Here is a 20,407-nt window from a genome sequence, read left to right as displayed (position 1 = left end):
TGTCGGCAATCGGCTAGGAACTCGTACCTTTATGTGCCAGTACTCTATACTGGCACACAAAGGTACGAGTGAGCTAGGCTTAGGGCTGCCAGGTCGCTGGAATTAAAAGCCGGACAGTCCAGTCAGTTTGGCCTGACATTAGGGTAAAAAAGCAGACAGCCTACATTATTGTGAATTTTGTGTACCTACATCAGTTTTAATAGGTACCTACGACAATTTTTTCATGTAAAATCAAGAATTCATGATTATTATCCTTAAATTTTGTTTCCACACACACTCCTCGTTCGCTCGTTTGCTAAATGTAAAGCCAACAAAAGACGGACAAGACGGACATTGTTTATTTTGACCGGAAACGGAATAGATAAACCTAACTATGTCCGGCTTTATTCACACACACACCTGGCAACACTAGCTTGGGTAATAGATAAAATAGCATACCCATAGCCGAGTATTTTATATTGTTTACAGGCATACATATAACGTGTCAACATAGAAGCCTAATTGTGTTAAGAAAAGTTTGTTGAAAATTTACATAATAATTAACTTTTTGATCGAAATTAATTTTCCTCATTATTGTTCGCTTTTTGTTATTTAACAAAGGTTGAATGACTGCTATGGAAATAAATAATTATTATCATTATCATGCGTGGAAATATTCAAATTACTTTCGAGAAACAAATAGGTACCAAAAACATTTGTTTTGTTTGTTACCAGGCTACGGACTTGCTAGATGATAAACAAAAATTTAATTTGAATAAAACGGACAAAGGCGAACAAACGCAATGAACACAAATGCCAGTAAAAACCAACAAATCAAAAACTGATAAATCTAAAACACCTAAAAATGGCCACAAGCGAATCAAGAACCTCCTGTTTTGAAGTAGGTTATATGTAATTGACAATCTAATCTAGTTGATATAATGAAATTTCACAATAATTAATACAATTTTATTTCATAAATGGTATTATATTTGATTTATTAAGTACTAGCCAACGCCCCGCCGTTACACCCGCATAGTTAAAATCGACTCGGTAGATCCCGAGAGTACCCTCTACAAAACACAAACTTTACCCCTTTTTAATATTAAAATAAATACCACAAGCTAAAAAAATATTAAGAAAATTATGAATTTAAAAATTCCTAAAACGAATCGCATTAATTGCCAGTTCTAATAAGTAATTTAAAGACGTCAATAACACAACTTTGCTAACACATTATAATAGACATGCTAATAAAAGTATAAGCATGATTACAACGAAATTCAACTTCACTACGTTTTCAACACATCATATAAATTTAAAGAAAAAGAAAAAAAAACTTAAACGGCTAAGGAACACACTTCCTTTGAGTGTGCAGTCCAAACCAAACCCGGTCACCTAAATACGTCCGAATACATCACAGCCACTACTTATTATACGAAAAAGTAAATAAAACGAACGACGACGCTAAGTCGATGTGGAAATAAAATATTACCTACGAGTACCTTCGAAATAAGCGGAGTTTTCCAAACTAATTTTGTTAAAAGGTAAGATTTGATTTTTAGTTTATTATTGACGGTCTCCGTGGCGCAGTGGTATGCGCAGTGGATTTACAAGACGGAGGTCCTGGGTTCGATCCCCGGCTGGGCAGATTGAGATTTTCTTAAATTGTCCAAGTCTGGCTGGTGGGAGGCTTCGGCCGTGGCTAGTTACCACCCTACCGGCAAAGACGTACCGCCAAGCGATTTAGCGTTCCGGTACGATGCCGTGTAGAAACCGAAAGGGGTGTGGATTTTCATCCTTCTCCTTGACAAGTTAGCCCGCTTCCATCTTAGACTGCATCATCACTTACCATCAGGTGAGATTGTAGTCAAGGGCTAACTTGTAAAAAAAAGAGGCTCCGAAACTACTGAACCGATTTTAAAAATTCTTTCACCAATGGAAAGCTACGTTATCAGCGAATAACATAGGCGATATTTTATACCCGTATTCGCACCGGAATGGGGGCTACGCGAGCGAAACCGCGAGGCGTCTGCTAGTATAAAACGAATATTTAGCAATTTATTATCATCATTCATCTAGATTACCTACGGCACAGTTGCGTATGTAAAACTTTATGGTCCTATTATTATGAATAGGTGTGAAATGACTAATGATTTATACCGTCAATTTTAATTGTTTTGTTGGTAAACAGTACTCATCAAGAAAGGCAGTATTATAGGTTCGATTTTACTCTGGTCAGTTTATCTATTTAGGTACAATGTTTAGATTGATTATTATCTGGTCTTTCTTCGAAAGTGTCCAACTACCACTTTACCTAAGCTCTTTTGCTCTCTCCTTCGTTGCATTTGGGACGATTTTGGTGGGTCAAAAGAGTGCGAAATTTTCGATGCCGCCGCTATTGGTCGATATATATCATGATCATGGCGCGCATCCTAGTCTTATTAGGTTTGATATCGTGGTAGACTTTTGATAGAAATTTCACCATATCGGCAAAGATTGTCCAAACGATTTAACGTTCCGGTATAATATGCCTATGAGCAACCAAGTTCCTCCATTCATACTGACTCAATATTATTAGACATTTTTTACACGCTTAATATTAGCTTTATTGTAACTATGTATGTAAGAAAATCTTGGAATCTTAATTTGACCCACTTCCCGGTCTTCGATTAGGATGAAATTTTGCACACGCTCGAGTTCCGATGACAATACATGACTAAGAAACGTCATTACAAATCTAATATGGCGGACTGGCTGTTTGAAATCCATCCCCATGATATGGATATCAGGTTTCCTGACAGAAATACGAAAAAAATAGGCACGTGACTTAAATCCAATATTTGTAATTTTTAGTGCGTGCTAAAAACGTGTTTTTTTAGTTTTTAAAACTATTTAAAGTTATTAATAATGATATTATTAGACTGCGTTGTCATTTAGCATCAGATGAGATCACAGCCAGGTGTTAATTTGTCGATTAAAAATAAAAGTATCGGAACTATAGAAACAACGTTATTTCGACAACGATTGTAGGGACGTAATAGATCATCCCAAGGGACCCCGCGTACTAGGCGGCCATGACTACGATCAGTGACCGGAATGACCAGGTCAACTAAAGAAACCATAATATTTACCACTTGGCCGCATCGGTCAATTGGGATGATGACTAGGTTTGAATACATTTTTATTAACTAGCGGACGCCCGCGACTTCATCCGCGTGAAACTCAATGTAAACTTTCATCTAACCCTACCCTACCCTAACTTCCCCATCCCCTTCCCTTTTTATTTTTTTTTCTGTCATAAGAACTTTCTCCTCACAATAACAAACACATCAAAAAAAGAAAATAGTGAAATCGGTCCAGCCGTTTACGCGTGATGGCGTGACCAAGGGATATTTGGATTAATTTTTATATATATGTTATAGATTAATATATAAAAAAATAAGATTGTCTGGATGTTTATAAAATAATTAAGATTGAAGTATAAAATTTCCAAATCAATCAAAAATTTATGTACTTATTTTAGATGAAAAAATCATACATTTTTAGTTTCCTTACATTCAATGTGACATTTTTTATTATGAGAAATATGAACCTAAACGCACAAATAATTTAATAATTTGTAATATTATAAGAACGATTTTATATGAACCTATACAGAACTAAGAATCTCACAAATCGACGTACTTACACAGCCAGTTTCTTCATGTAAAGCTAAAGTAACAGTAAAAGTAGTAAGTAGTAAAGAAGACTTTGTTTTTCCGTGATTAAGACCGTCACTTTTGCTTTATGACGTTACTTTGATTATTACTTACGATGAAGAAACTGGCCGTTAGTCATCTTTTTAGTATGGAGCGTTTTTGAGCGACCCGCGGCAGCACCGCAAGTATGACCACAAATCTGACTGCTGCCGAACAACAGCTTTTGCGACCACGACCACCGACTAGCCGTGGTGGTGGCCGCCTAGTGCGCCAGGTCCCTAAGCGAGTCGGACAGTCTGATCGAGTTATCGCCTCACATGTGCCCGCTTTAATGACATTTCGAATGACGCGAGCTCAATCCAATTCCCATCCGCCCGAGCCCCGAAGCCATACTCGCAGGTATTAGCGAAATGAAACCTTATGGCTTAGGTGACAACGGTTACGGCTAAGGTCAATGGAGAACGAGTGAACGTATCAGAGTTTAAATTTAGAAATCTATATCTCTTTATTAGTTTAGAACTTGTTGATTAACGCGACTCCGTTCGATTATTAGTTTAGTTTTTAATAGGTTTTTGACGAGAATGGGGAATTCACGCGAAAATAATAGCCATAATAGGTATATCTAACCCATTTTGAATCTAGTACCTATGGGATCTTTCTAGTGGTACAGCTTAATCCTAACAATACATCTGGGAAAGTACTACATGCTTAATTCCCAAGCATGGTCTGAAGGCTATGGTTATTGGTGAAATTACAGGCATAATAGGCTTATCACATTCAGACTCAGGCTGTAGGCCATATATTGCATGAGCTGCGTAATCGGTTAAGTTACGCAAAAAGCATGTATGACGGAATTACTCCACTTACTATTAAAATTAAAAAAAAAAGTCGCAAACGAAGTCACAGATGTCCGTTAGTAAAGAAATAATTTATTGGCCATTTGGCGACCTCCTTAACATCGAAGCGCTGACACATTTAAGTGGCCAGTCCCAGAGGTCAATTTGAGAAATTAAAGTTTATAATTTGTCAGGTCTGGTCTTATTGGTAAAAGATTTCGGTCGCATATCTAAATTAATATTATAAAAAAGTAAGGGATTTTGTTTGTTACGATTTAACTTAAAAATTACTAGACCGATTTTAAAAACTTTCACCAACAGAAAGCCACACATCTTCGCTGAGTAACATAAGTTATATTTTATCCGTGTATTCCCATGGGGACGGGAACTACGCGGGTGAAACTGTAGGGCGCCTGTAAGTAGTTAATAAATAAAAAAAAAACAACAGTAGCGAGACGATATCGTACAAAAAATTTGGAACAACAGGATTATAAGATAATATTTGTAAAAATAACAACTTGTAAAAGAAAATTACATTTGCAAATACGTCGATAAAATCTAAGCAATCGAACATAAGAATTCGACTTTAAAGTTTTTCTATTTATGATTGGTGAATTTATTGTTGAATAATATTGAACACCAAAAACCCCTAGAACAAACCCCAATATTATTAAAATCAAAATATCGAGTTCTCGAATAATAATAATTTCATTGAACGTTTTAGACAGGACTAAGTTGAGTCTGCTAGTAGCAATTATATCGGAAAGGTTTTTAAAAATACTTTTTTCTTTATCATCATCAAAATTTAAATTGAGTTAAATGTTCAATATGCTGCCACTATGGACATTCTCTAAGTTTTTGCATTTCATCTGAGCCTGTTTGTTACCATCACAGATTGAACAAAGAAAAAAGAAGATTGATAAAAATCAATTTATCACACAGGATTTGCTTATATATAAATCTCTGTTATCAAAAACGAAATCTTAACAATAACAATAGATGATATCACATGTACGGTTGCCATACAAACAAAAGGTCTTGAACAAAGATAACAAATACAAAGTTTAGGAAGTCACAGTAAAAACAAGGGTGTAGGTAAATGAGACATCACGAAATTGACGATTGCTAATATATTGTGTATATAATATATCTTATATTCACAAGTACAATGCTTACTCTATTTACCCTATATCATAGCTTTAGTCTTTGGATGTGAGGCTCAACGTGTTTGAGTAATAGTTAAAAAAAAAAAATATCACGTGTCTCAAACGGCGAAGGAAAACATCGTGATGAAACCTGCATACTAGAGAATTTTCTTAATTATCTACGTGTATGAAGTCTGCCAATCTGCATTGGGCCAGCGTGGTGGACTATTGGCCTAATACCTCTCATTTTGAGAGGAGATTCGAGCTCAGCAGTGAGCCGAATATGGGTTGATAATGATGAATAGTTACTAGGCTAGTAGTGCTTTAACAATTTCTAGTAATAGTGTTCATCACTTAACATCAAATGCTTTTGCACATTTACTGTCAATCTCTCTCTTACTAGTCGGTCCCTCATGATTGAGGATCGTGATGGCGAGTAATCTCCCGAGATAATAAGCTCCTCCATTGTGTAGGTACTGTCCCTGGCCATTTGAACGGCACAGTACGGAACGGTAGGTAACGACGCCCGTCTCCTTCCTTCAGTTTATCTGACCATCGGGTTGTAGATCTACCTCGTACCTTTTAGCCACTTCTTGATTTGATGGGACCCGACTAAGTCGAAAACTATAATGCTATATTTGGAATATAGGGGCATGGCCTGAAGACACAAGGACATAATTTGTATTTGTACCGTTCCTTACAATCAACATCATCATATCTGCAAATTCCTGCGACTCACTTGATGTCTTCAGTCCACCTGGTGGGGGGTCGACGAACACTGCGTTTTCTAATGCGGAGTCGCAATTCAAACGCCTTGGGACCCCAACAATATTTCTTACAATAATAATAATAAAATAAATGCAAAGGCAGATTTAACAACCACTGGCTTTACGTGTGACCTGAGTGTTACACAGTTTTTTTGCGTTAAATATATCAATATTAGGTTTCTAGGGCAGCTAACATTAATCGTTTTATCAAATAGAAAATCACTGTTCAAATACAACAATTACCTACCTATTATAGAAAAAAATTCAGGACATTCATATAAAGAGGTTAATGACCTCACACACACGCAATCTTTTACAGCAAATAATATTAATCAACACTAATTCTGTACTAACATTATAATACAAAAGGACCTGCGACTTCGTCCGTGTGGAATCCTTTGACAAAAGTCAACCTTTGTCGCGGACTTTATATTTACAACAAAATACATGATTTTTGTGTAACTGTAATGGTTTGCGCAGTCGCTCCCAAAAGGATTATTTCCCGACTTTTGTCCTATAAACTTTTTGATGATGTTCCGGTCCCTATTGCGATGTTATAATATACTTGTAAAGTGGCAATGGGCGGGGCAAATAGTACATACACGCACTAGTAAGTGCACTGTTGGTCGACCCAACTGCGGTGGACTGGCGACATCAAGCGAGTCACAGGGATTCGCTCGATGCCGGCGGCTCAGGATCGTGATGTTTGGAAGACCCTACAAAAGGCCTATGTCCTGCAGTGATCGGCTGATATGATGATGATGATGATGATGATGATGAATATACTGCCTTCTTTGATTAATAAACTATCTAACTTTGATACGAATCATTAGTTCTTGACATTAGCGCGTGCAACAACAAACTATTTCAATTCGAGACAGTAGTTCATGACATTAGCGCGTGCAACAACAAACTATTTCAATTCGAGACAGTAGTTCATGACATTAGCGCGTGCAACAACAAACTATTTCAATTCGAAACAGTAGTTCATGACATTAGCGCGTGCAACAACAAACTCTTTCAATTCGAAACAGTAGTTCATGACATTAGCGCGTGCAACAACAAACTATTTCAATTCGAAGCAGTAGTTCCTGATATTAGCGTGTGCAACAACAAACTATTTCAATTCGAAGCAGTAGTTCCTGATATTAGCGCGTGCAACGACAAAGTATTTCAATTAGAACCAGTTGTTTCTGATATTAGTACGTGCAACAACAAACAATTTCAGTTCGAACAAATAGTTCCTGATATTAGCGCATGCAACAACAAACTATTTCAATACGAACCAGTAGTTCCTAATATTAGCGCATACAACAACGAACAAACAAACTATTCAGCTTTAAAATATTGAGTATAGATTAACGCTGTCTCATTGACCAATTATATTTATCCTCGATCTCGAATGATGCCTAAACATGTTTTCCGCGAAGTTCCGCTAACTGACAACTAAAGGATGACTCAGTCCTATATTTATTTATTTTGCAAGGAATCGGTGGCGCATTCACTTTAACCTGTTACAGATAAGTTGAACGAATGTTTCCAATGTTGTTAAATGTAATGTAGTATTAGAAATAGATTAAATCAATTTTATTTATTTAAAATAGGCTTCTAAAACAGTACAAGGAGTTTTGAAAAATCAATTCTGCCAGTGAGTAGACAGTAGTAGTAGTAGGACCGGCAAAAAACTCAGTAGCTGTTTTTTTTTAATCTACAATTTTACCTCATTATTCTCCTCATCCAATTATTATGAATTATTGCAAAAGAAAATGTACCCGATTGCTTCCATGATTGTTTTTATTATAGGATTTAAAGTTAACAGGCGAATGTTAAACTTAAGACTTGTTAATTTACCATTGTCATTGTCATCATTAACTAATGAGCTTATACTTAATGTATAAAATCAAAAATCTTTAATATAAATAATTTATGTAATTATAGCAATAGTGAATGCTGAATAGTGATACAACGGAATGACTGATGAAGGATTTTATGAGTCAGTTAAATTCCAACCTCTATTTTCGAATTGATCTCTTTCAGAATCATCGAAAGTGAAAATCGAATTAAACACAAAAAAGATACGCGTCTAATACCACACGGTAATTTGTGAATTCCTCAATGTTTAAATAAGCTGTGATTGTCACATTTTTAGTGTATTTAGTGATTTGCTCGGAAAAGTGAATCCCTATAAGGCCTCCGTGGAACAGGTGTAAATTACGGAACCTCGAACAGAGTAGCCAATCGCGTCACAATCATTAGAGGTGAACATTCCATCAGGAATTTCGCACCTGTTTGGGAGAGGCTTACCTGATAGATTTAGTATTTTTTTTCGATATGGTAAAGTTTTTTTTAATAAAAATAGAGTACAAAATAACGGATAACATATTACAGACAAAAAACCTGTTTCCAGATGATTTTAGACTGTTTCGGATACACTGTTACACAAAAAAGGATACAATCTGGCGATAATAACAAGGTATTGGCAAATAAATGGAAGGGAAGTATTCTCGAGGACGTCGCTTGATTTGTTATGTAATTACACTTACAATAGTCAAATTTAACAATCTGATTAATTACATAACACTAGCTACAACAATCATCACGATGTTTTATTTCAAAGTTACAACTTTGAAAGAAAACATCGTGATGATACCCAAATGCCAATCCAGTCCACACCTGGCCAGCGTGGTGGACTATTATCTAAACCCTTCCCAATCTGAGAGGAGAACCGTTCCTTAAGTGGGCTGATAATGTCTTGATGACAATGATGATAGGTGTAGGCAGAAGTATTTTAGTCCATAGTCTAAACGCTCAGAAATGAGGATTAGATCTAATATATCTGTAGTTCCTACGAACTATTTAATGCATTTGTTTTTAAAATTCCTAGTCGCATCACTCAGGATAATGTAAGTGTTAACACAGCCATTAGAGAAATTGCCTTTGTTAAGCACAACCTTAGAGGTAAGGCGAGGATGCAAAAACGAATTGCAAAATCGGATAGACGGCGATGTCGGTGAAGGTTATTGCCGAGCGAGTAACGGTCCTAACGAGCCTAATGACTATCATCTTGTCAAGAGAGTACTAACTAAATTGTATTGGTTTTAAAGAGTAAATTGCTAGGAACTAGGAACTTTGTGATCCTTTAAGAGCATGTAGTTTTTTTATTAGTTATCTACTCTAATTGCTTTGTTATAGATGAGCTTTATTGAAGATGCCTAGATTTCTATCTTTATTAACAAATTATCATGTCCAGTAACATTTCATTCAGCTAAATTCTTAATTTGTATTAAAATAGGTTCCTTTTGGTTTTCCAATTAGTAATTCAGAATTGGGAATAATACTCGGCGTTATAAATAATACTGTTAGGTATTAGAAGTGTTTTATACCCTCGGGTATAAGTCATATTATGGATTTCCGCCTGCCTACAACCACTCGTTGGTCCAGTGGTTAGCTTACGCGGCTTTAAGTCGTATTAAAGGCTCTGAAATATCAAATTTTATTCAAAGAAATTCTCAACAGCAGAGAATTTTAGTAAGTTCGGCCTATATGTCCGAAATAAATAGTCCGAAATATATAATCCGTGAGAGACATTATAAACATCTGATCGTGATCGTTATAGAGTCAACGTTAGAACCCTAATTGGAGCGTGGGTCTAAACTCTAGATCACCTTCTACAAGGAGAGACTTGGTTGCAGTGGGTCATTAAAATAGTGTACTATTAAAAGAGTAATGATAATAGCGTCTACATTACTCGATAATTTAATCAAGAAAACTTCTTACCAAGCCGGAGTTCACCAAAGTTTCCGCAGCCGATCTTCTTGCCGACGCGGAAGTTGGGCCCGACCATAAGGACGCCCGAAGACGAGGTGACGGAGTGCCGCGACGTGTGCATCGCGCTGCTTCCCACGCCGCGCCCGCCACCCACCGCGCCAGTCGCGCTGCAACAGTGTACACACCTTTATAACATGTCCAGCTTTACAACAACACTTGCATGTGCGGTGACTAATGGTTACGCCTAATAATTTAAGCACGCAACTTCTAGTACGTTTTGAGGCTCCATTCAAACATCCATTGCTGACAAATAGCTGAATGTAATACTTCTCTAAGCAAAAAAAGATCATTACCACGTACGTACCGCCAAGCATATTACATCAAAGTTCAACTATCAATATGTATAGAAAAATACTGTTACCTATACGGTTTCGGCACTATCGAAAGAGGTTAAAGTAGTTCTATATTTCTCACAATAACACACGTAGAAAAGGATAGCAGTATTTTTAGATCTCTCAAAATAAACATCAGATTTTAATTAGGACTGTTCGTATTTCAATAAAATGAACGTATCCATTTTTGAGTAAGTCCAGAACTAAATTTTCTTGGGTGAAATTTCGAGTGCATTCAGAACGAACTAGAAGTTTGACGTGATTTACACAATTTGTCACAACAGGGTCACAGTTGAAAATTTCGACGCATCATCATAGGACTGCTTGACTATAAACTATTAGGACATTTATTATCTATGACATTCAAATTACATTTCCGTGACCACAATTTTTGGCGCCAAATTTCATATTCTTGGTGTCAAAAACAATTTCGTGATCAAAATGTCATATAAGCATTACTTGCACTTTAGTACGAGATTGCACACCTCGCAAGTACTAGTTTTCGAATGTAAAAATATTCAAGGACAAATTAAAATGGATTTCATGCCCCTGGCAATAGACAAGACTATAAGGGCATTTGACTTTGGCTATTTAATACTTTGATACTCCAAAATTTCGATAGTGAAATTCTCACACTTAAGTTCAAGCTTATAGGACATTGAGCAAAGTGCAAACATTTAATCGATAAAAAAAATGATTTCTTATACATTGATTAGTACATAGCATGTGGGTTTCATGTGTTGAGACTGTGATTGTTATACGTAACCTATAGTATCAACCAACCAACTAACTTGAACTTGGTTTGACTAAGGACTTGTATGCATATTCAAGTGCTTAGTCAAACCTTGGCACCAAAAGAACTGACCTTAGGACAAACATGGGAGGAAAAATTGTTGTCCTCTAGACATGGTTGGTCGGAAATGTTGCGACATGTAAATTTCCTGCCTCTGTATTACGAATCTTTTAAATAATAATCACAATAACAGAACACTGGAACAAGGTGAAATGGCAAGGAGGCTGAGTCCGCGACGCATTAAAAATGCTCAAAAACATTTGTCTCACGGTCGTATAGTATGAAGTAAAAAGGCGTGTAAAAATTAACAGCAGTTTTTATTAATACTGGTTACGACTAGATCGAAAGTATTATCAATAATAATAATAAATATGCTGAACATCACTAAAGTTGTCGTGTAAGCGAGCGAGCGAGCGATTTCCTTTCAAATTTTAAAACTGCGACTACTAACATACAATGCCTTAACTAACATAATTATTCAATTCTACATTAAAACGACTCAACTAAAAGCAAAAAAAAACTTGTTCAAGTTTCACGTATTACTACATTTTATGCATAGGATTGTACGAATCACTTATGTTTTGATTTTAGTCAATACTTACAAATGGAATAACTAGAATGCTAAAGAAGAATTGCATAAATAACAAATAGAAACGACGGTAACATGTTTTATCTGCGATATGGACTCCGTCTCCTTTTTATTTCACCTCGTGTTCAAAAGTTTCGTAATAGAGAGGCTGTTTAAAAAATTTTGTATTTGTGATTTTTGTGAAAGAAAAATAAAAAACACAAAATTCCCATACCCGTAGGCCATAAGTCGTCCACAGCCCACCATCGAGATTATTATATTCTGAATAATAAATTAATTATCATTACACAGTTAATTTAGTTAACATACAGTATTATAAGAAGGATGGTCAAAAAATTTGCAATGCAATATAATTTTATCAATATTTCCCCCCAGTTATATGTGTTGTTGTATAAAATGTTACAAAGTGTTTAATGCAAAACAGTTCACAATACAAATAGCATTGTATGTTAAATACTTAAAACTATACCGTATTTAAAAATCTTAAATTATACAAATGGAACCTAATCAAGTTTTTAGGTGATATTTCCACTGTAGTGAAACAAGCGCGGTTAAAGTGCATACGAATAGACCAATCAAATTATTTTTTGGGTCGTAATTCTACGAATTTTAGCAAGGAAAATGTAGTTTCTGCTTCAGTGGAAATGCACCCTAAATATTTATAAAAACCCAAAATTCTTACAATACTAAATTCTATTGTATTATAAAAAAAATGTTGTAGGTCATTCGTTTACCTATTACATGTGTAATATAGTTAAGTTATACAAAATTTCAATATAGTAGCAGATAAGCAGGTGAAATCAAGCAAATGTTTATTTAATTATCTTATTCAATACTATAAACAAATATTGAGTTTTTACGTGGAGTGGTAGTCTCCGAAACCACTAGGGATTCAACAAAACGTATCTTGGAATTTGAAAGTACATAGATATGATATACAAATACACCATTTTATACAATATAGTGTACGGGTGAATCAGAGCGAAGTGATATCTTTCAACTACCAATCTAGTTAAACCTAGTAAACTAAGTGTACATGACAATCTTGATATCTAAGTATACGAGTAGCATATAATATATTTAGATAGATAAAATATTATCTCCATTTGCTACAGCGGATACGCGATATACTCAGTAAGACTATAGAATCAAATAATCGTCTAGAAGGCGGATTGTGGCTAACACTAAGATAGATGTAAACGTTATTGAAACGTGATTGGGAAGTTTGAGTGCAGTGACTTCGCTCGAGTTCAAGGTTAGGATTTCTAGAGCATATCTAAGATAACAACTACATGAAAACGTTTCACAACAACCTTTAATTATTGCACATCTAAAAAAAAAATACGCGTAGGTCGTTCAATTTGCTCCTGGATCCTAAGGAAGCCAAACACGAGACGCCCTTAGATAATGTACTTTCCTGATTGTGTTATTGTCGTAGGCTCTTTACTGGGACCTCAGCGACGTTTGGGGACCCCTAACTGGGGGTTTCGGGCGAGCATAGAAGCATCGCCTAGTGGGGCCCGAAGGCAGAAGAAGACATGGGTGGAACAAATCTCTTCATTCTTCTTCAAGAAGGGTGTATCAATCCTGACGCCGGGGAATCCCGTTGCCGGGGAAGTAACCCACATCCTGGTGGCCTTACAGATATATAGGAGTATGTTCAATTAGCACACGGGCTCGAATCTGACTTTTGAGTTCGCCCAAAGCCGATGATGACAAAGCCCTTTTAAGAAGCAAATACAAGCATGAAAAAATAATGATATATTTTAAAAGCGGACGGGCATAAGAAACGACAGAACTGACGATCGAAGGAACCTCTGACAATCATTGTGTAGTATGTGTATAATTTAAGTACGAATATAATTATAATTTCTAGGATCACAAAGAACATACTGTTCTTTGTGATAAGGGTGTTTAATTAATTTTGCAAAAATTCAGTTATCTATGCCAAAAAAACAAACGCTGATTTTATTTACTTAGCGTAAGCTCTACTCAGGCTCTAATATTATGTTATGAGTATAAATAGATATAAAAAGCTTGCCTAAAAGTTAAGTCAGTAAGTTTACTTTTGAATTCTCTAACATTTTCATTAAAGAAAAGTGTTATAAAATAAAGCTTATACTAGTTTTCAAAGAGTATGATTATGACATTAGAAGCGTAAAGATTACGAATTAGTAATTAAAAACCCATCTAATTATTGAATTGTTACTAATAAGCTCGGTATTTTGCTAAGTACTCAAGAACTTCCAATACCCTCAAGGATCAACGGTTAATACCCACCCAATCCGAAAGATCCTAGCTTTTATTCATCATCATCATCATCATCATCATCATCATCATCATCATCATCATTATCAACCCATATTCGGCTCACTGCTGAGCTCGAGTCTCCTCTCTTCTCTAGCTTCTATTATTGCACTATATTATACCTACTCCTTGCCCACCACAATTTACCTCAAAAACAAAATTATAGAGAACTTCGAAAGCGGACGCCAGCAAGGACAGAGGCAATGTCATAAAACTAGTGGTCATTGGTAAAGTAGAAGAAAAAAGGCAAGGCCACAAGGGGCCTAAACCTGATGCGTTTATCCGACCATAGAGTCCGTGAACTAGAAGAAAATATGTCTTTATAGTCCAAAATAATAAGGAGACTCCTAGCATAGGTTACATATTTGCTTTCTTCTAGACGAAAAGGGGATATTAGTATTGTCTAAAGATATTTCTAATGGTATGTTTAAAAAAATAATCAAAAGCGTAGTCTTATAACTAGGTAGATAAGTACCAATGGACAAACAAAAGGCACTTCTATTAATATTAATGAGGTAAGTACATACAAATTGGTCAATTTAAATGGATTAGCCACCTCACCTACAATGTTATAATTATTTAAATTTATGATATTCTATCATCGGTCTCTTATTAAAAAGTGGATACACAATCAGCGACCAAAAAACGTCCCCACTCAATGAGTGCCAAAACCAACTTCTTGGCACTCAATATAAGTAGTCGCATTTGCAAATTCAACCTTAAACTCAATCCTTAAGGTTGAATTTGCTCTAAATTTAGGATTTATTTGAATATTTGACTATATTTAAAGATTTAGGTATAATTTTCTTTACCAATAATTCTAAAACTGTCAAAGCAAAACTAGCCAGTTTTAAAGTGAAATTTTCTACATTGTGCATCATTTTATTATAAGAGGTCAATGCCTCACCTACAATGTTTTAATTATTTAAATTTATGATATTCTATTGAACAATATAGATAGTAATTAAGCAAATGGATATCGGAACCCACTAGGTAAGATAAGAGTGCGTAATTTTTTAAATATCCGGTCGTTGGCTCTTAGATATAATATACTAGCGGACGTCCGCGATTTCGTCCGCCCTTAGACCGTTATAATCCGTCATTATCGCAAAATCCGTGCTTAGCGGACACCTAACTATAAACTATATATAAACAGTTTTCGATATTTCGTGACGAATGACCTGTCGCATTTATATGTATATTAAGATTAGTGTTCGTTCAAACTAGTAAGCTCACAAAATAATATCTACTGGCGGACACCCCGCGGTTTCAGTTGGATAGTTCCTATTCTAGTTCCTAGTAAAAATACGGAGATAAAGTATAACCCAGGTTACTCTCATATAATGTAGCTTTTCATTAGTAAAACAATTATTAAAATCGGTTTAGTGGTGAACACATAACAAATAAACACATTGGTAAATTTTTTTTTTATTCATCAACAATCAAGCAGCTGCCAGAAGGGCATTAAACACTGTAGATGACTGGTCTGGCTAGTTCGTTGATAACACTCCGTTGATATGCGGGCGACGGGCGGAAAGACTGCGCGGGTATAAAATCATGCGTGCGGGGAAATGACGTGCATCAGTCGTGGGTTTTTCATTCATCGCTACACGCAACATCGGGAGTGTTACGAATGAAGTTGCCAAGCTATACACTACCAGTTTCTGCATAACATCAAAGGGGGAACGCTCAATCGCTTGGACACGATGCCGATAGGGTGATAACTAACAAAGTCGAACCTAATCAAATCAAGTAAGAGCTAATTTAAAAAATAAAAAACCTAATTCAGACCATGTGCTGGGAATTTCAACCCGTTGTTTCAAAGTGAAGTTGATGCAAAGTGTGCAGTTAACAGAAATCCAAATGGCTGCATGAATATTCAGAAAAAATTACTTTGAAAACTCCAATATTAAATAATATAATTATAATCAAAATCATTCATCAGAACTTGTAATAGTGCTAATGTAGATTCTACACAAATCTCCAATTTATCAGTTATCATTGACATCTACTATCTGCACTTATCAATAGCTAAACTAATAGACATACTTTGTATTCAATAACCCATCTATACTTATACAGGAATTATCAGTAACCGTCATTATAGCCGTGAAAGCCCAGTGGATATGACGGTCTGCTTCAGATTCCGTACGGTGTGGGTTCAAATCCGGTCCGGTGCATGCACCTTCAACTTTTCAGTTGTGTGCATCTTAAGAAATAAAATATCACGTGTCTCAAACGGTGAAGGAAAAACATCGTGAGGAAACCTGCATACCAGATAATTTTCTTAATTCTCTACGTGCGTGAAGTCTGCCAATCCGCATTGGGTCAGCATGGTGGACTCTTGGCCTAACCCCTATCATTCTGAGAGGAGACTCGAGCTCAGCAGTGAGCTAAATATGATAATGATGATGAAGATAAGTAGTGAGTGAGTTGCAGTCTTTCTATTTTTAGAAGATGGTTTGGCTTTAAATGTAATAATAGAGTTTAGGTAAAGAAATTAATAGGTCCATTTCATTGTCAAAACATAGAAGATATAAGACTGAATAAATATTTTTTTGTTTGTCTGACCGTCTTTTTGTTGACCGGGCATCACGCTGAAACTACTGAATGAATTCTATTGTAACTGCAAAATACTATTAGACATGTTACATGTCTACAAAATCACCGCAAAAAGTAGTCTGAATTTAGCTACTCCACTGAGCAAGTATATATATAGTTTTTACACTTCCTGAACAAACAACATTGTAGACAGTATTTAGGTATTATTTATTTAAATTAACTTTCGTTGTTTACTATGCGATTAAATGAGATGAAGCCACCTTTGTTCGCTTCAGTTTCGATGCGCTAGTAACATATCCAATAGTATTAAATCTTTAGTAAAATAAGGCCTAGATTTTCACGTGGGCGTCCGCAAGTACTTACTATATAAATTATCACACAACAAATATCTGTGCTCTAATAAAAGTACTTTTTTATATATACCTTGTGTGTGAATATTTGGTTACGAGTTAAGTACAAGTATAGACTAGCTATGTGCATTAATATTATAGTATACTAGCGGACGCCCGCGACTTCGTCCGCGTGAAACTCGATGTAAACTTTCAACTACCTCTACCCTACCCCTACCTTACCCCTACCCTACCGTTAGGGGTATAAAAAATAGATGTTGGCCTATTCTCATAGATACCGGATAAGCACAAAAAATTTCATCAAAATCGGTCAAGCCGTTTCAGAGGAGTATGGCAATGAAAACAGTGACACGAGAATTTTATATATTAAATTATAAAATTAAAGTATGTAACATTCTAAGGACTGTATTTTCATCAATAGAATTTGTTTAGATAACAAAGTACTTCAGAACTAAGTAAAAGATAACTACTACATATGAAATAAAAATATGAATAGCATTTCCTGAATCCTGATACATATATATACAAGTAATCTACCTTTATATCAAGATTATTTTTTTCATTAGTAAGAAAATGTATGTACATTATAATAATAGAATGAAATTATAATCTAGCTGAAACAGATTAGCATCAAAATCCAAAATCTAAAGCATTTATCTTATCTTTTCCGTTATACTTAAGTGTGCAAAGTGTGTAAGCAACATACATTCAGTTATGAATTATGGAATACCTGTTTGTGTAACAATTACAATAACAATTCTATTCATTTACATGTCTATACGAGTAACAGAAAATTTGTTTCAGTCTATCAAATGTTTAAGTTTTATTTTACTTGAATGTTGACATGTTATTTCAATAACTGAAATAAACCAAGTCAATCATGGACAACACTAAATTAAACTCCTACCCTACCCCTATCATACCCCTACAGTATCCTACCCCTACCTTGCAATAGCAATCAAACACCATGAATAAAATAACAAAACATACATAGAAACATGTGACATTTTAGGAACACTACTTAAGAATAAGACAAACCATCAAACAAATAAGGTGCCAATTATAGAAGATTTTAAAATGAAGGCCTTCATAATTTTCCACTAGTCGACTTTTACAACAAAACACAAAACTCTGTATTACATTGAAAGACCAATGAAGCAATTGTCATCTGAGAATCTTGTGAACTGTAAAAGACTGTATGAATTGTAAATGTTTTAGATAATGTACATAACATTACAATACACAATAGGGAAGCACATCAATGGAGCTAAGCTGTTTAGGCGAAGTGCGCACTAAGTATCTCACTGTTTAGCTGTAATCTTGTAAATGACCTGTTACCTATGTAAATGAGCTATTGTGATTATTTTAAGATCCTACCATCACAAGTACAATTAATATATTTTTAGTAAGTAATCATATCCTCAGTGTGTCATAACAAAGTTTTTAAAGATATTAAATATCATGTGTCTCAAAACGGTGAAGGAAAAACATTGTGAGGAAACCTGCATACCAGAAAATTTTCATAATTCTCTGCGTGTGTGAAGTCTGCCAATCCGCATTGGGCCAGCGTGGTGGACTATTGGCCTAACCCCTCTCATTCTGAGAGGAGACTCGAGCTCAGCAGTGTGCCGAATATGAGTTGATGATGAGACTTTTTTGTTAAAATCAATCAATTGGTTTACAGATTCATATTCAAGAAACAATGAAATTTTTTATACATCTAAAGATACTATTTTTTTTTTCTTCTTTTTTGTAAATCTATACAAATCATGTTAATAATAATACACCATAAGCCAATTGAATGACTGCAATGAATCACCAACCGTTATTGGCATTGAGTCTAAAAGTGAAAGTTACTTGATGCATTTCCATCAACCGCAGCCTAAAAAGTAATAAGCTTAACTTTTATACATTTACATACTGACGATTGTTTCTAATTGTGTATGTATGTACAAATGTTACTACTACACACAATATTAAAAAAAATAGTCTATAAACACTACATGCATGTGGGAAATAAAATATGCAAATGTAAAACAAAAATCTCATAAGTCCAAATAATATTTAGCTACATAATATTGTTTTAGCAATCTGTATATATAATACATACATAAAAATGAACTGCTGTTATTTATTAATTGTAATTTGTTTTATTACCCACTAATGGATTTTTTTTCTCTTTTTGTTTGATTTTAGTTTTTAATGCTGTATAATTAATTATAATAACCAGTGCAAAGTAAAACCATCTGTGATTTACGTTGCACTATTATTAGGCTTAATTTCTATATGTATTTAGTAGAATAGTAAATGAATACAAATAAAAAATGTACTAAAAAAAGCAATGTTCCCAAGGAATTGAAAAAACCTGTACTACTACTTGGTACTAGCAAGCAAACCTACAGGAGATAGCTTAATCCATACAGCATATTAGCAAGCTATAAGACGTTAATTTATAATCAATCATTATAGCAGATATCTTTTAAGTGCTTAAGTAATTTATTATCCAATTTTGAAATCCTAAAATACATACAAAGCAGGTACTGTTCTGTGTGTTACACCAAACCAAAACAAACTACTAACTAAATAATAAACATGAATACCTCAAGTTACTATTCATCAATATAGGCAATGATAATTTTATACTATAGATATGTTACATCCCTACAAAATCACCAAAAATGTGATCTGAATTTAGGCTACACTACTGAGTGCACACATGCACTATTTTGTCTTTAATTTCATTATAAACGGTTGTAAAACCTGTCGTGCTGTATGGATCAGAATGTTGGGCAGTGAAAGGGATGGATAGTAAACAAATGCATGTGAACGAAATGCGTATGTTGAGATGGATGTGTGGTATGACAAGAAAAGATAAAATAAGGAATGAGTATATAAGAGGAAGTCTGAAGGTGGCACCAGTGACAGAAAAATTGAGGAGTAGAAGGTTAGCTTGGTATGGACATGTAATGCGTAGAGAGGAAAGTCATATTACTAGAAAAATGTTGAATGTGCAAGTGGAAGGTCATAAGAGAGGAAGGCCAAAGAAGAGATGGTTGGATTGTGTGAAAGAGGACATGTGTGTAAAAGGAGTGGATGATGAGTTGACGAGTAATAGAAACGAATGGAAAAGATTGACATATTTTTCCGACCCCACTTAAGTGGGATAAGGGTAAGGAGATGATGATGATGATTTATGTATATAATTTTTACACTTCCTG

The 20,407-nt window shown here is 35.0% G+C and overlaps 1 protein-coding gene across 13 annotated transcripts in view; it reads right to left on the bottom strand.

Annotated features, from left to right (window-relative positions):
• LOC112055421 (casein kinase I) overlaps positions 1-20,407 on the bottom strand; it is an 82,363-nt gene that overhangs the window by 54,538 nt on the left and 7,418 nt on the right. For 12 of the 13 annotated variants that reach the window (XM_052886623.1, XM_052886626.1, XM_052886618.1 and 9 more), the window contains exon 3: positions 10,206-10,363. In XM_052886623.1, the coding sequence (XP_052742583.1) occupies positions 10,206-10,363 (158 nt within the window). Of the gene's footprint in view, positions 1-10,205; positions 10,364-12,184; positions 12,276-20,407 lie in introns of those variants that run through there. The other variant, XM_052886629.1, reaches the window with a different exon arrangement.

Source organism: Bicyclus anynana, chromosome 17 (genome assembly GCF_947172395.1).
Source record: "Bicyclus anynana chromosome 17, ilBicAnyn1.1, whole genome shotgun sequence".
NCBI lineage: Eukaryota > Metazoa > Arthropoda > Insecta > Lepidoptera > Nymphalidae > Bicyclus > Bicyclus anynana.
The sequence above is the reverse complement of the archived record's forward strand: the minus strand, read 5'-3'. Positions and strand labels throughout refer to the sequence as shown.